Consider the following 16292-nt stretch of genomic DNA (forward strand, 5'->3'; position numbering starts at 1 on the left):
CATAGACATTTATTCCTCATAGTTCTGGATACTGGAAGTCCAAGATCAAAGTGCCCTCATGGTTGGGTGAGGACCCTCTCTCAGGTCACAGACTTCTCGCCGTGTCCTCACATGGTGGAAGGACTCTTTTCATTTGTTTTTGCTTCTTCCAAGTTCCTATACTTTTATTATACTTATTGCTTTGCTTTTTGCTCTATCTTTCATATTAGAAGTTTTATCAAATGTCTGGTAACTGTTGCCCCAGTGACTTCGGGTTTGGCCATGCTACTTGCTTTGGCAAAAGAAATGTGAATGGACATCAAGTACACCACCATCCATACGGTGTCTTCGTGGTTTGGCTCTGGCCCTGTCCCCGAGCTTCTGTTCTCTGCCATGTGAGAACAGCATGCTGCAGACAGTGGCACTCACTGCAGGTCCTAAAAGGAGACGTGTGAGCTAAGTGGGGCTCAGTCATGTTGGTGATATAGCTGCAGATGATCGCCAGTCCTCACAGGGCCATGTTTAAGCAACACTGTTTGTTGTAAGCCACTGAGATTTGTGACCCCATTTTTGAGTTTAAATGTACACATACTCTTATATATATTACACACACACACACACACACACACACACACACACACACACACACACACACACACACGTATATATGGAATATTTCTGAAAGGATTCACCAGACAGTGGAAGTGGAAGGAGTCAGAGAGAGAGAATCTCAATTTTTTGTGTTATATTCTTAGGTATCTTTTAGTACATGTTTATGGCAAAACATTTATTTTTATAATAGTTTCACACACAAAAATCCTAGTTAGCAAAAGGCAAAATGAAAGGTCGTTACAAGCCCTGAAATAAAAGACAAAACTTCTCCAACTTAAAATTTTTCTAAAAATACTTTTATATTAAGGCAAAATATTCTCAGTATAAAAATTATGGAAACCAGAAAACAGGTATAAATAAGATTAAAAATCATCAATTATGTCAACAACCAGACGTATCATTTTATTTGCACCATGTCAGAGGTATGATTCATCATCCTGTATATGTAATTTTGTATCTTGCTTTTTAATTTTATTTTATAATAAGCACTTTACAGTGTTAAGAATTCACAAACCTCACTTTTAATTGCTATATACATATATTCCACCATACAGATATGACATAATTAACTTAATTATTTCCTTAGTGTTGGACAAACATACTAATTCCAATTTTTTACTACCCTGAGTAATGTCTCAATAAACATTTCTAGACATAAAGCATTTCCTGTATTTATGATTTTTCTTTAGAATATACTCCTATTACCAGAATTGCTGGATCAAAAGACATGAACATGTTTCGTCTCTTGAACATACTGCCCGACTACTTCTAAATAAATTACATGAATTTACACTCCCACCAATAATATCAAGGCAGTCACATCATCAAGAATCATGTAAATTTTTTTTTAATTTCAACTTACATGAAAGGCAAAAACTGGTGTAACAGTAACTGATGTTTTGATATTACTCATTACTAGGAAGCTGAATATCTTTTCACATGTTTATTAATTATTTGCATTTTCTTTCATATGAATTATCTGTTGCTTTTCATTTGCTCATTAATCAAAGTCGTAGTGCTTTAACAATTGATTCATATATAATTTCTTCCACTATCTTAAGCTTGGGAAGTCTTCTATTTTCTTTGTGCTTTTATACCTAATAATAGTTAACATATCAACAAATCTTTCCTTCCATGCCCTCACTAGCACAATACCTATCTAGTCTCCAGATGTGTATCAAAATCATCTGAGGGACATTCATCTCAGAGATTTGGATTCAACTCATAAAAGACGGAACTAGGTAAATGTATTTTTAAAAACTTAAAACCGAAAAGGTGAAAAACAATGCATTACATTCTAGGGTAGAATGAGCATTAGTTTTTGGTCTGTTCTTTTTTCCTGGTGTCCCAAAAGTTGCAATGAACCTGACTTTAATCTGCTGAAAACAATGAAGGTGAAAAATGACAAACAATAAATTTCTCTGGAAGAAGAAAGATGTCACTATTAATCACGGGATTTTAGAAAAGTCACATCTCTTACCTGGCTGGAGAGTACTAGGAAAAGACAAGGTGACTTTTTCGTCTTCATTCTGATAGTTAAATCCTGTAGCATGTATTTCTGGAATGGAAAAAAAAAAACACATTGAAATAATTCTGACTTTACTGATAAGACTAAATCCAATTAACAGCAATTAACATTGCAGCAATTAACATTTTCAAGAGCAAAACATCTACTAAATATTCCTTTTTTTTTTTTTTAAATAACTACTCCACCATCTTAACCGGAACCAGAGATTAAATATTCTTAATTTAATAAATTAAGTTCCTACTAACAAGAGTGTCATTACAAACTAACCTATTTAAGGCCACGTTACCTAAGTCCAATATGCTCTCTTAAAAAAAAAAATCCTTAAACATCCTACATTAATTCACAAAACTTTATGATATAAGGGAAATAGGACTACTATAAATGTGAAAAGGTTTTCTACCAGATTCTCAGACATGCTTCATTCTCACCTTTGTGTGACTATATATTGCTTTGTATGTTTCAGTCTCATTCATGAAAATTTGAAGACTGAGCAAACGGCTGAGATTTCAGTGTTAAAAATAGTATCAGTGAAAGTTCTCTCTGCCACCCAAAGATAGGTAACAATTCCAACTACGACATAAATCATATTTACTCTCAGTAAAATTCTTTGTTGTCACATTTTACAGAAATGAAGGTGAAAACAGATGTGTGGATTAAATTAAGGATTCAAGTTACTCTCCACCAGGAGTGAGCAGAGACTGCTTACTTGGCTGACACTTCAGAAAACGTAATTGCCACTTCAGAAAGAGCTAAGCAGACCAACTTCTAACCACGTCACATCCCTATCCCAAATGAAAAGTTGGCCAAAGAGGTAGCCTTAATAAGCATATGAAAAGATGCTCAACATCATTGTCCATCAGGAAATGCAAACCACAATGAGATACCACTTCACGCCCACTAGGATGACCATAATCAAAAAGACAGATTATAGTAAGTGTAAAGGAGGATGTAGAGAAATTGGTTGATAACATTGCTTGATAGTAAGAAATGTAAAATGGTGCAGCTGCTTTAGAAAACAGCCTGGCAGTTCCTCAAAAGATTAAATACAAGAGTTATCAATATGACCACTCCTACATATACATCCAAGAGAAATGAAAACTATGTCCACAAAAACTTATACACAAATGTTCACAGTAGCATCATTCATAATTGCCAAAAAGTGGAAACAACCCAAATGTTCATCAATTGATGAACAGATCAAATGTGATATACAACAAAACATTTCACAACAAAAGAAATGAAGTGCTGATATATGCTACAATATGGATACACTTTGAAAACATTATGTTAAGTGAAAGAAAATAGAAACAAAAAAGGCCACATATTTATGAGAAATGTCTAGAATAGGCAAATCTAAAGAGACAAAATGTAGATTAGCGGCTGCCTAGGGCTGGACCGGTGAGGGGAAACGGGAAGTGACTAGTCACAGGCACTTCCGTTTTGGGGTGATGAAGATGTTTTACAATTGATTCTGGTGATGGGTGTACAACTCTGAATATACTAAAAACCAATGACTGACTGTGTATTTTAAATAAATGTATTGCAGGGTATATGAATTATACCTCAATAAAAGTGTTATGAAAAGAGGTAGCTTTATCAGTCACAGGCTTACGTTAGATATGGGTAACAGTGATTCAGATTAAACAACATTCTATAAGTCAGGCAACAAGATGCCCCCAATTTATTCTTTTTTTTAATGATTCACCCAAAGATTGAATTTCCAATGTTTCTAATATCATTATGGTTCAAATATATCTTTATAAAGCCAAAAGCTTTACAAAACCAGTAAGAAACTATAATTTCAGATTTTAAAAGAACTTTAACCAATTTTATACAGATGAAGAAAATGAGGTATATAAAGTTAATGATTTGTCTAAGGTCACACACGTAGTAGCTAGACTAGAGCCAGTACCCCTCCTACGCCTATTGCCAAAATTCTTTCTACTATTATAAGCTAGCTCCTAAATTTGAACAGAAATTCAAGACTTAGCATATACACAATACTGATGAACTCTCTACTGAAACAATGACTTTTGCTGGCAAAAAACTAGATCTTTGCTCTGATTCCCAAGAATAAAATGATACTTAGGCTATAGGAAAGCCAAGAATCACCTCAATGCTTAAGAATGTACCTTGCTGACAAATATATTAAACAGCATTATGGTAGCTCTGAGGTACTGTGATCAAAGACCATCTCCATAAAGGTTTACTAAAGCTAACTTTTTTAAATAAATGCACAAAAAAGCTTTGAACTGGTAAGAAATGAAAATATACAAAAAAAAGAATAGCAGTTTTAAAATTGAAACAATCAAGTATTGTATTAATAGATTCCATTCTACGGCATATGCTTCCAAATGTATATATTAACTATATTACATGTGTACAAAAAGCAAAATTTCCTCCAAAAGTCTCTTACAAAAGAGGGAGTAGTCATATATTTGAATTCTTAAAAAGTCTCTTATATTATGGGATACTCTTCCAAGTACTTTGTATCAGACAACACACGACTTTGGAAACATACATTAGAGTTTGAAATAACCTTGGTCAATCACAGTTTTGGATATTCTGTAAATGGCACCACCATTTATCTAGTGGCTCATGCCAAAAATATGGAATCATCCTGCCTTCCTCTATGTCTGTGTCTCTTATACCACAATCCAGTAAGTAAATTCACTAGCCTGTATCTTTAATCCCAGACTTTTCAATGACGCCAGCACTGCAACCCCAGTCCAATGTACCATTATTTGTTTCCTAGACCACTATAAGAGCCTCTTAACTGTTTCCACTCTTGCTGCCATATAGTCTATTCTTCTTCACACAGCAGCTGGAGTAATGAAAGATCAAAGCCTCTAATGAAGTCCCAAAATAGTATTCAGAATTGAAAGCTAAGTCTGCTTGAGGTTGGCAAATATTTGTTAGAAAAAAACAAAAAAGCACTAACCAAAAAAGAAAAAATTTGATAGATCAGATTTCATTAATATTTAAAACTTGTGATTATCAAAAGACACTGTTAAGAAAATGAATAGGCAAACCACAGACCAGGAGTAAATATTTTACACACTTACACACACACAACAAAGAACTTGTATCCAGAATATACATAAAAATTTCTACAACTCAATGATAAAGACACACAACTCAGTTAAAACATGGGCAGAAACTTGAGCAATTTCATAAAGGAAAATATATGAATTTTACCAAATTTCATTTGCCAAAAAGCAAATGAAAAAGTACTCAACATCAATAGTAGGGATATGCAAATTAAAACCATAATAACATACCCTTTAGAATGGCTGAGTCTAAAAAGACTCAGAACAAAAATGTTGTCAAGGAGTAGAACAATAACTAGAACTCCTATTTCGCTGCTGGTGCCTCTTTTTTATTCTTCAAAGACTGCAAGCATTCTCCAACCTCAGGGTTTCTGCAACTGCTCGGAAAGTTCTTTCTCCAGATATCTACACATTTTATGTCATTCAGGTCTCTGCTCAAATCACTTCTTTAGAGATCTGTCCTATCACCTTAAAGAATATCCCTCAATGTACATCCTCTTTCTGAGCATTTATCACTACTTTACATTACATATTTATTATTGTCTATCTTTCTTAAATGAATAGATGTATCTGGAATGTTGATTCTTGGTTTTGTCCAGGACTCTATCTCCAATGCTAGAACAGTTTCTGGTATATAATATGTTCAGTAAATATTAGCAGAATGAATAAATCACTCAAAAAGCAATAGACTAAGTGATTATGTTGTGGAGATCAATACTACTCATACAAGATACATTAATGAGAAACCACCTTTACTACTGTGTTTCCCCGAAAATAAGACCTAGCCGGACAATCAGCTCTAACGTGTCTTTAGGAGCAAAACTTAATATAAGATCCAGTCTTATTTTACTATAAGACAGGGTATAACATAACATAACATAACATAACGTAATACCGAGTCTTATATTAATTTCTGCTCCAAAAGATGCATTAGAGCTGATTGTCCGGCTAGGTCTTATTTTCGGGGAAACACGGTACCACTACATATCACCCAGATTAACTGTGATTTAAATAGCTGAACAGCAAAGACAAAAAGCAGCTGGGATAGGGAGGTTGGGAGAAAGACTATTTTTAAAGAAAAAACAGCCTGACAGCTGACTTCTTAAGAGTAACAGTGGAAGGAAGATGACAATGGAATAAAACAATCAATGTACTTAAAATTAACTGCCAATCTAGGATTTTATAGGTAACAAAAATAATCTTCAAAAATGAAGATGGCATACACATCTGTCAAAACTCACTGAATTGCAAAACAGACACAAAATTAATACATTTTATAGTATGCAAATTATACTTCAATAAAGTGGGAATTTAAAATGAAGGTTAAAAAAATAAAGTAAAACAAAAATATGCTCAAAGACACAAAACCAGAGCACCATCAACAGACCCATACTAAACACTACAAAGGGTATTCTTCAAACAAAAAGAGAATGATTTTAGAAGAATTGCTAGAATGAAGACCAACAAAAATGGTAAATATTTGGTAAAGCTAAATGGACATTATACCATATAACACAATAACAATGCCTTATGATTTTAAAATAAATAAAACTACATATATAAAAAAGTGAACTATCACAACAATAGCACATAAGTCGAGGGAGATAAATAGAGAATAAAGTGCTCTAAGATCCTTGTGTTATCAGGAGAAGGGTAAAATGATCGATGAACACTGGATTTTTTAAAAGTCAGGGACGGCTACTGCAATTCCTGGGGTACTGATACACATCCAAATAACAAGATTTTTTTTTTTAAGCCTTTTAATTGTTTTTATTACTTAACTAAAGCTTCATTTTTTATTTAGCTTTCTGACTGTGATTGTGCCTTAACACTTTCACAACGATTTTCTGCTCCTCAATAAGGAAAGCACGCTTGATCCTGCCACGGACACATTTAGCACACATGGATCTACCATAGGTCCTGCTGACATGCTTTTCCATTTTAGACAACCTCATCAGAACTTTAGTCTCACTACACGAACTCCATGAAGTCGGCCTGAGCACACACCACATGCAGATTTTGGTGCTTTCCCAACCTTCCTGGTATAAAGGTAAACAATTCTATTACCAGGGGTTTGGGACAGCCTAGTTTTGTTAGAAGCTGTATTGTAGGACAGCCTCCGATGGTATGTCAAACGCTGGCCCATCCTGAATGCCTGTAGACACCATCTCCCCAACAAAAATTTTTTTTTAAATCTTTCTAATTAAGAGAATACAAGAAAGCACATAAGAAAAAATTGTAGATTTAAAATCAAATAACAGTAATTACATTAAATACAAGTGGATTAAATGCTTTACTTAGAAGACAAAGATTTTCAGGTTGGAACTGAAAAGGAAAAAAAAGTACTATGAGCTATTTACATGAGCTAAACCTAAAACACAACAATTTAGAAAGGGTAAAGGGAAAGAATTAGAAAAAATATGGTATGTAAACATTAGCCAATAATTTACAAAACAAGCAGGGGGAAAAAATCTGTAAAAATGAAGATTTAAACAAAATTAACAAACTTGACTTAGTAATACGTATACAAAATATTATATCCAACAAATACAGAATCACCCTCTTTTAAAGCATTCACAAACCATTTTAAAAACTGACCATATCTTGGGCCATAAAGCAAGTCTTGAGGTCCAAAGAAATGAAACCATATAGTGTGTTCGCTGACCATAATACAACTAAATCTAGAAAATCGCCAGGTACACCTAAAAATTCCATGGATCAGAAATCAGAAAACATTTTTAACTCAATGATAAAAATACTACATATCAAAAAATGTGGAAGCAGATCAGTGATTGCTTGGGTATGGGGGTGAACGGGAGAAATGGATTACAAAGGGGCATGAGGAAATGTGGGGTGATGGGTATGTGCTTTATCCTGGTTGTAGTCATAGGTCAAAAAGTATCAAATTATACATTTTAATATGTATAATTTGTTGTATGTCAATATTGCACATACCTTCATACAGCTATAAAAAAAGGGAAGAAAAAAGGAGAAAGAGGAGGTGGAAGAGGAGCCGCAGCAGCAACAGTTACAGCCTGGAGAATTTTCCCCAAAACAAAGATATGAAAAAAAAGTCTGGTATGCAGCTAAAAGCAGTAAATTTTTAGGAGTAAAATTTATAGCTTTAAATTAATATACTAGAAGAGCAATTAATAAGCCAAGGCATCCACCTCAATAAGCTTTTTTTTTTTAAATTTGTGTTTGGGAAGTTTTAAAAAACTACAAAACAAATCCACAGAAAAAGCATTCAATTGAGGATTTAAAAATCAAAAGTTGGTTCTTTGAAAAGACTGATAATATTGACAAACATCTGGGGATTAGAGGGAAAAAAGAGAAGGCACAAATAAAACATACAAATAAATATAACAAATTTATTAAATTATTTATATAAAAATATAAACACATAAGTAAAATTATATTTTAAGAGTTTTAATAGCTAAGATCCCTTATAATTCTAATGCGAAACTATTTACAGCAGAGCTTTCCCAAACAGCGTTCTGTGGCAGTTCCAAATATGAATTACCAGTCTGCCAAGATACTGATTTCCTTGGCCGCTGGGTCAGCCCATGGGGCCTGAACAATGAGAGATCTCTGACACCCTCCTCGTGTGAGCCTCTTCTTTCCAGTATACCAGAAAACATTATGATTTCCTATTAATTCTTGGAGATGGGGGAAGTTAAGAAGCACTAATTTGAACAACAACTAATTCTTCCAGCTCAGAATTTAAGAACATCACATGTATTGTCATAAAAACAAAAGATAAATAAGTGCTAGTGAGGACGTGTGGAAAAGGAAACCCTTGTATACTGTTGGTGGGAACGTCAATTGGTACAGCCATTATGGAAAACAGTACGAAGGTTCTTCAAAAAATTAAAAATAGAACTACCTTATGATCCAGCAATCCCACTTCTGGGTATATATATATAAAGGAAATGAAATCATTATCTCCCATGCTCATTGCAACATTATTCTAAATAGCCAAGATATGGAAACAATCTAAATGTCTATCGATGAATGAAGAAAATGTGGGGTATGTGTGTATACAACAAGATGAATTATTATACAGTCTTTTTTTTTTTTTTTTTTTAGATTTTTATTGGGGAAGGGGAACAGTTCTTTATTGGGAAACAGTGTGTACTTCCAGGACTTTTTTCCAAGTCAAGTTGTTGTCCTTTCAATCTTAGTTGTGGAGGGTGCCGTTCAGCTTCAAGTTGTTGTCTTTTCAGTCTTAGTTGTGGAGGGCGCAGCTCAGCTCCAGGTCAGGTTGCCGTTGCTAGTTGCAGGGGGCGCTGCCCACCATCCCTTGCAGGAGTCAAGGAATCGAACTGGCAACCTTGTGGTTGAGAGCCCACTGACCCATGTGGGAATTGAACCGGCAGCCTTCGGAGTTAGGAGCACAGAGCTTTAACCTCCTGAGCTACCGGGCCGGCCCCTATTATACAGTCTTAAAAAAGAAGATCCTACATTTGTGACAACATGGATGAAACCGGAGGACATTATGCTAAGTGAAATAGACCAGACAGAGAAAAATAAATACTGCATGATATCACTTATATGTGATCTAAAATAATCAAACTCATAGAAGCAAAGACTAGAATGGTAGTTGCCAGGAGCCAGGGGGAGGGGGAAATGGGGAGATATCGATCAAAGCATACAAAGTTTCAGTTATGCCAGATGAATAAACTCTGCAGATCTAATGAAGAGCAATGTGACTACAGTTAACAATGCTGTATTATATACTAGAGATTTGCTAAGAGGGTAGATCTTGAAACAAAGAGAGACAGAAGAGAGGGGGAGAGAGGGAGAGGGGGAGAGGGAGAGAGGGAGAGAGGGAGAGAGGGAGAGAGGGAGAGAGGGAGAGAGGGAGAGAGGGAGAGAGGGAGAAGGAAAATGGTAACTGTGAGATGATAGGTATGTTAGCTTGTGATGATTATTTCATAACATATATGTATACAAATATATCAAGTTGAATACCTTAAATATATATGCTTTTTATTTGTTAATCATACCTCAGTAAAACTGGAAAAAACAATAACATGTAATACAATATCATATAATATTACAGAATCAGTTTTTCCTCTCTATTTAATCTAAAAATTACACAATTTGCAATTTTTATACTCTCCATTTCCCTATTATTTAAAACACTGTCTAGCTGTGTAGGATACAGCTCCCAGGCCCATGCTGGTATGAGCCTTGCGCTCCCCCCAGCTGAGGCTGTTGGTCGCCAGTTGGCTGCTCACAGCAGCTCATAGCAGCTCACGGCAGCCCAGCTCCAGGGAGAGCCAGTGTTCACAACCTTAGCTGTAGAGGCTGCAGCTCACTGGCCCATGTGGGAATCCAACCGGCAACCTCAGCATTAGGAGCACGATGCTCCAACCACCTGAGACACTGGGAGGGCCCCCAATTAGTTAGTATCTTGATTGTATTCCTCAAAGTGAAGTAAATACAAATTAAAGCTGATAAAATAATCCCATATGTAATATTTACTGAATACCTACTATACATCAGATACCATGGAAGACCATATGTGAAAAAGAACGAATCATGGCTGGTGTTCCTTAAGGAACTCAGATTCTAATAAGTAGTAGTATAGACACAAACATCATTATAATACGGTGTGGTTAAATGAATGACAGGCAATAGACTGTAGTGATTAAGGCCATGGACCCTAGAAGCCAAACTGCCTGAGTTTGAATGAGTTACCAGTTTTATGACCTACAGTAAGTTACATAACCTCTCTGTACCTAGGGTTGTTGTCTATATGAATATGCAATACACTTAGTGCCTGGCATACAGTATGCAATGAATTCCTCATTATTTTTATTAGTAGTACTATTAAACACTATCATTATTATGAAAAATAATACATTTGGTTGGGCACCTAACCTGGTCTGGAGATTAGGGAACCTAATTTAGGAAGACAAATGTACTTTCTATAATCAAATGATAAGTCATCTAAATTCTTAAAACAACAGTCACTAAAGCAATCCAAATCACCTTAAAGGTGTTTAAATAATGATTTGAAAACTTAACAAATACAAATAAGATAAATTTAAAAACTACTATTTACTCATATACTTTATATTTGAATATAACATATGGAAACTTGACTACTCCTTATCACAGTCTTTTGCTATCATTCAAAACCAATTAAAGTGAAAGTGAAAGAATCCAAGTATGTACAATTGCAAACTTCATGTTCTTTATCTTTGACTTATACCAAAAAGGAATAAATGGATTGGCTAACAGTATCATTTGTTCCTTCTAATGCAAGGATTTATTCCATCTGACTTTTAGTTTGAGCTAACAGTACTTATACATTACTTTTTAAAAATGGATCCATCCTGCATAGAAAGAAGAACACAGTTCATGGATAAACTTAGAAATCCCAACAAGCTTGGAAATTAGAAATTTAAAGTTTTATCTTAATGTTAACGTTACATAAACTCTTCCTTTTTGAAAAATGTGTCTTCTGTTTGTCTCCATTATTTTTGCAATTGGTTTTAAGTTTCTTGTAGATAAATATTTCAGACATGTTTTTACACTTACCAAACTATCCCTTAAACATAAGTATTTAATAAAATTCCTTGAATGATGACTACACAAATGACCACTTAGCAAAAAAAAAAAAAAAAAGGTTGGAGGAGTAGGTTTAAATAAATAATAAACTTCCATTAATATATATAAGGTGAGCTAATTTATCTGAAAAGTGAGTTGAGAGGCAGAATCTGGGAGACAGAAGTGACTTTTTCCACAATAGTACTTGAAGGTCCATAACAATCAAAGGTACTTGCTTCTAGTATAATTATGATGTTTACATAAATAATTACTTATGTATACATCAACAAGACTTAAATAAACCAAATGTTTATTTAAGACTTAAATAAACCAAATAAACCAACTGTTAAATGTTTATAAAGCAGCCACATAATGTTGGTCTGCAACCAGTACTTAGATGGAAGAGTATATATACCTTCAAAGTAAAGTTCCATTAAAATGGGAAATAGGAAAGTGTGGAGAGAAAAAAAAACACCTATTCTCCAAAACTGTCGCTGAATTGTTTACTGTTGTCAAAGCATCTCAAGACAGGATCTATAACAAAAGGTACAATTCTAACAAGAAACTGATAATGACTTCTACAATAAAGTAAAATAGTCTCTTCATGTGTAGTTGACACTATTCCAGAAATCTAAACTACTGGCAAGTTTGCTTATAACTAGTATAGATCAACTATTAATATATCTGAACTAAAAAGATGAGAAAGTTTTAGTTTCTGTTTGAAACAGTCTCACTTTCATCATTCCAAGGGAGAGAAGGCAGAGAAGCAGATGACTCATACTCAACTTTAAGTTAGTATAAATCCTATTAAGGATTATTTTAAGGCAAGTTCTAATATTTCTGGAATAAGTCCCAAGATTATTCAGTGACCAAACGGTCACAGAATGTTAATTAAGAATTCTAATCTGTAGACCTGTAATACCACATACTAAATCAAGTGCAGGAATAGAATAGAATAGAATAGAATAGAATAGAATAGAATAGAATAGAATAGAATAGAATAGAATAGAATAGAATAGAAAATATAGCCAGGCACCACAAAAGAGAATTCAAACCCAAAATGCAAAATCAAAATATCTTTTCAGTAAGCTGAGGTAGAAAGCTAACTTTTAAAATTCACTCAATTGACAGATTTGACTAGTATGGCAAAAGATATCATAACAAAGTTAAAAAACAAAAGACAGACCTGATAAAACATTTGCAATATATAAAACAAAGGTCTTATCTACAATATATAAAATGTATGTTCAAAGCAATACAAAAATGGGCAAAAAAATTACAGATGTATAATTGTTATAAAAATTAAAAGGGGGGCCGGCCTGGTGGCTCAGGTGGTTGGAGCTCCATGCTCCTTAACTCTGAAGGCTGCCAGTTCGATTCCCACATGGGCCAGTGGGCTCTCAACCACAAGGTTGCCAGTTCAATTCCTCGAGTCCCACAAGGGATGGTGGGCTGCTCCCCCTGCAACTAGCAACAGCAACTGGACCTGGAGCTGAGCTGCGCCCTCCACAACTAAGACTGAAAGGACAACTTGAAGCTGAATGGCACCCTCCACACCTAAGATTGAAAGGACAACAACTTGACTTGGAAAAAAGTCCTGGAAGTACACACTGTTCCCCAATAAAGTCCTGTTCCCCTTCCACCCCCACAAAAAAAAATAATTAAAAGGCCAGTAAGTATATGAAAAGTACATTCAACCCTCTTAATAAAAGGCTCAAATAAAAACAATGTTTTTCACTTCTCAGATTAGAAAATAGAAACATTGGTAATATCTAGTGTAATGGCAGTATAGATTAATAACAACACCCAGTGTAATGGCAGGATAGAGAAATGAACATTCTCACACTCTTGATGGGAATGTAAAATGATGCAACTTTTTAGGAGGGATATATGATAATCTATATCTATACAGATAATTTGATATCTGTTTAAAATTTAACATACTCTTACTTTTGATGCAATTTATAGGTATACCAATCTCACTGGTGCACAAAGGATGTCCTTTGTACTACTGGTTATAATAGCCAAAAAAGGGAGGGATAACCAAAATGTGCAACATTAAGAAATGGATTTGTAAAATGATACATCTACACAAAGGAACACTAGGCCTTTGTGAGACAGATCTACATATATTGCCTTAAAAGACGTACACCACATTAAGTTAACAAAGCAAGTTATAAAATTATGTATATTATAATCTCACTTCTGTAATTAAAGAGAAAATAGCTTGTATAAAGGAATTCATATATCAGAGTATTAACATGGTTACTTCTAGGAATGGAGAAATAAGTAATACAATGAAGGGAAGAAAAAGGAGGACTTTCACAGCTTATATTTTATAGTTTTATTACAGCCAGCATATATTTCTTCTACAATTTTAAAATATGAGCAAAACAATATAATAAATACCATGTGATGAAGATAACCATAGTTGTTTTATAGTTGTTCACATTTTAAAAATTATTCTTGTGCAATGTTTACAAAAGTGTTTTAAACTTTACTAACAATCTTCAGATCTTTACACTATTATCTTAATACTTGCTAATGATAATCTGTATCTGGTTTAAGGCCAGTAATCTTTGTCCTACAAATAGCTGGATGAAATATCTTCTGCTACAGATCTCACAACGAATTACATTTCATATTTTAAAATGACACATCTAGCCTTCTGCTTCTGGCTATGACAGCTTAGCTGGTATCAGAACAACTATAAAAACTGGATAAAAAAAATGTTAAGTGTTTAGGAATCACACAAAGATCAGCTCTATATTCAGAGGTTCTTTATTCTCTTGTTGCATTTACTGACTTCTAAGCAGAACATAGAGGTTAATGAAGAAAGCAGACTCATAGTTTGCAGCCGTCTCAGTGGGCTAGGGAGACAAAACAATGGAACTCAGGACTACCAAAGTAGCCAGGATTTAAAGGCCAAGATCCCAGAAAAATGAAATAACAGATAAAATCTGACATTTTTCATTCAATTTTCCCTCAAGACATTTGCTGCCTCCTAGATATAAGCAGTTTTATAATGGTAGAGAACTAAAAACTGGATTTCAGGGCCCAAAAGGAAGGAAAAACCTTAGTAAAGATCCCTGACAGGACTACAAACCAGGAATAAGAGCAAACTGAAGGGGGGGGAAAAAACCCACAGATTCAACTGGTTCAAGATGGTCTCACTTTGTGAAACACTAAAAGTTTTCTCCTTAAAACCCAGAACAAGACAGGATGCTTGCTTTTGCCACTTCTATTCAACAGAGTACTAGAGGTTCTTGCCAGAGTAATTATGCAAGAAAAAGAAATAAAAGGCAACCAAACTGGAAATGAAGAAGTAATTATCTTTGTTCACAGACAAAATGATCTTAAATGTAGAAAACCCTAACGTTTCCACACACACATACACAAAAACCCAAAACCCCGTTAAAACTAATAAACAAATTCAGCAGAGTTGTAGGATACAAAATCAACACACAAAAATCAGTTGCATTACTAAGATTGAACACGGCACCTTGAGCTGAGCTACCGCTGAGCTCCCGGATGGCTCAGTTGGTTGGAGCGTGTCCTCTCAACCACAAGGTTGCCGGTTCGACTCCCGCAGGGGATGGTGGGCTGTGTTCCCTGCAACTAGAAAACGGCAACTGGACCTGGAGCTGAGCTGCGCCCTCCACAACTAAAACTGAAAGGACAACTTGAAGCTGAATGGCACCCTCCACAACTAAGACTGAAAGGACAACAACTTGACTTGGAAAAAAGTCCTGGAAGTACTTTTGGGGAAGTACTTGGGGAAGTACACACTGTTCCCCAATAAAGTCCTGTTCCCCTTCCCCAATAAAATCTTTAAAAAAAAAAGAAAAGTCAGTTGCATTTCTATACACTAACGAACAATCTTAAAAGGAAATTAACAAAGCCATTCTATTTATAATAACATATATATTATTGTTATTATATATGTATATATATGATATATACATATATATCATATATGAGTACTCATATATATCAAATATTATATATATGAGTATATATATATTATATATATATATATACTCATATATATAATATTTAGGAACAAATTTAACCAAGGAGGTGAAAGACCTATATACCGAAAATTATAAAATGTTGCTGAAAGAAGTTAAAGAAGACATAAATAAATGGAAAGACATTCTTTGTTCACGGATTACAAGATTTAATATTGTTAAGATGTCCATAATATCCAAAGCAATCTATAGATTCTATCCCTCTTAAAAACCCAATAGTGTTTTGTGCAGAAATCTTAAAAACCATCCAAAAATTCATATGGAATCTCAAAGGACCCCAAAGAGCCAAAACAATCTTGAAAAAAAGAATGAAATTCAGTTTTCACATTTCCTAATTACACAGCTGCAGTAATCAAAAAATGTGTGGTACTGGCGTAAAGACAGAGACATACAGATCAATGGAATAGAATAGAGAGCTCTAAAATAAACTCTTGCATATATGGTCAGATGGTTTTCAACAAGGGTGCTAAGACCATTCAATGAAGAAAATAGTGCTAAGAGAACTGGATATACACATGCAAAAGAATGAAG

The 16292-nt window shown here is 34.4% G+C and overlaps 1 protein-coding gene and 1 pseudogene across 2 annotated transcripts in view; both read right to left on the reverse strand.

Annotated features, from left to right (window-relative positions):
- NPEPPS (aminopeptidase puromycin sensitive) overlaps nt 1–16292 on the reverse strand; it is a 70933-nt gene that overhangs the window by 35134 nt on the left and 19507 nt on the right. For both annotated transcript variants that reach the window (XM_033090235.1, XM_033090236.1), the window contains exon 3: nt 2072–2149. In XM_033090235.1, coding sequence (XP_032946126.1) covers nt 2072–2149 — 78 coding nt within the window. The remainder of the gene's footprint in view (nt 1–2071; nt 2150–16292) is intronic.
- Nucleotides 6966–7315, reverse strand: LOC117013272 (60S ribosomal protein L34-like; annotated as a pseudogene).

Source organism: Rhinolophus ferrumequinum, chromosome 21 (assembly GCF_004115265.2).
Source record: "Rhinolophus ferrumequinum isolate MPI-CBG mRhiFer1 chromosome 21, mRhiFer1_v1.p, whole genome shotgun sequence".
In the NCBI taxonomy this organism is placed as follows: Eukaryota; Metazoa; Chordata; class Mammalia; order Chiroptera; family Rhinolophidae; genus Rhinolophus; species Rhinolophus ferrumequinum.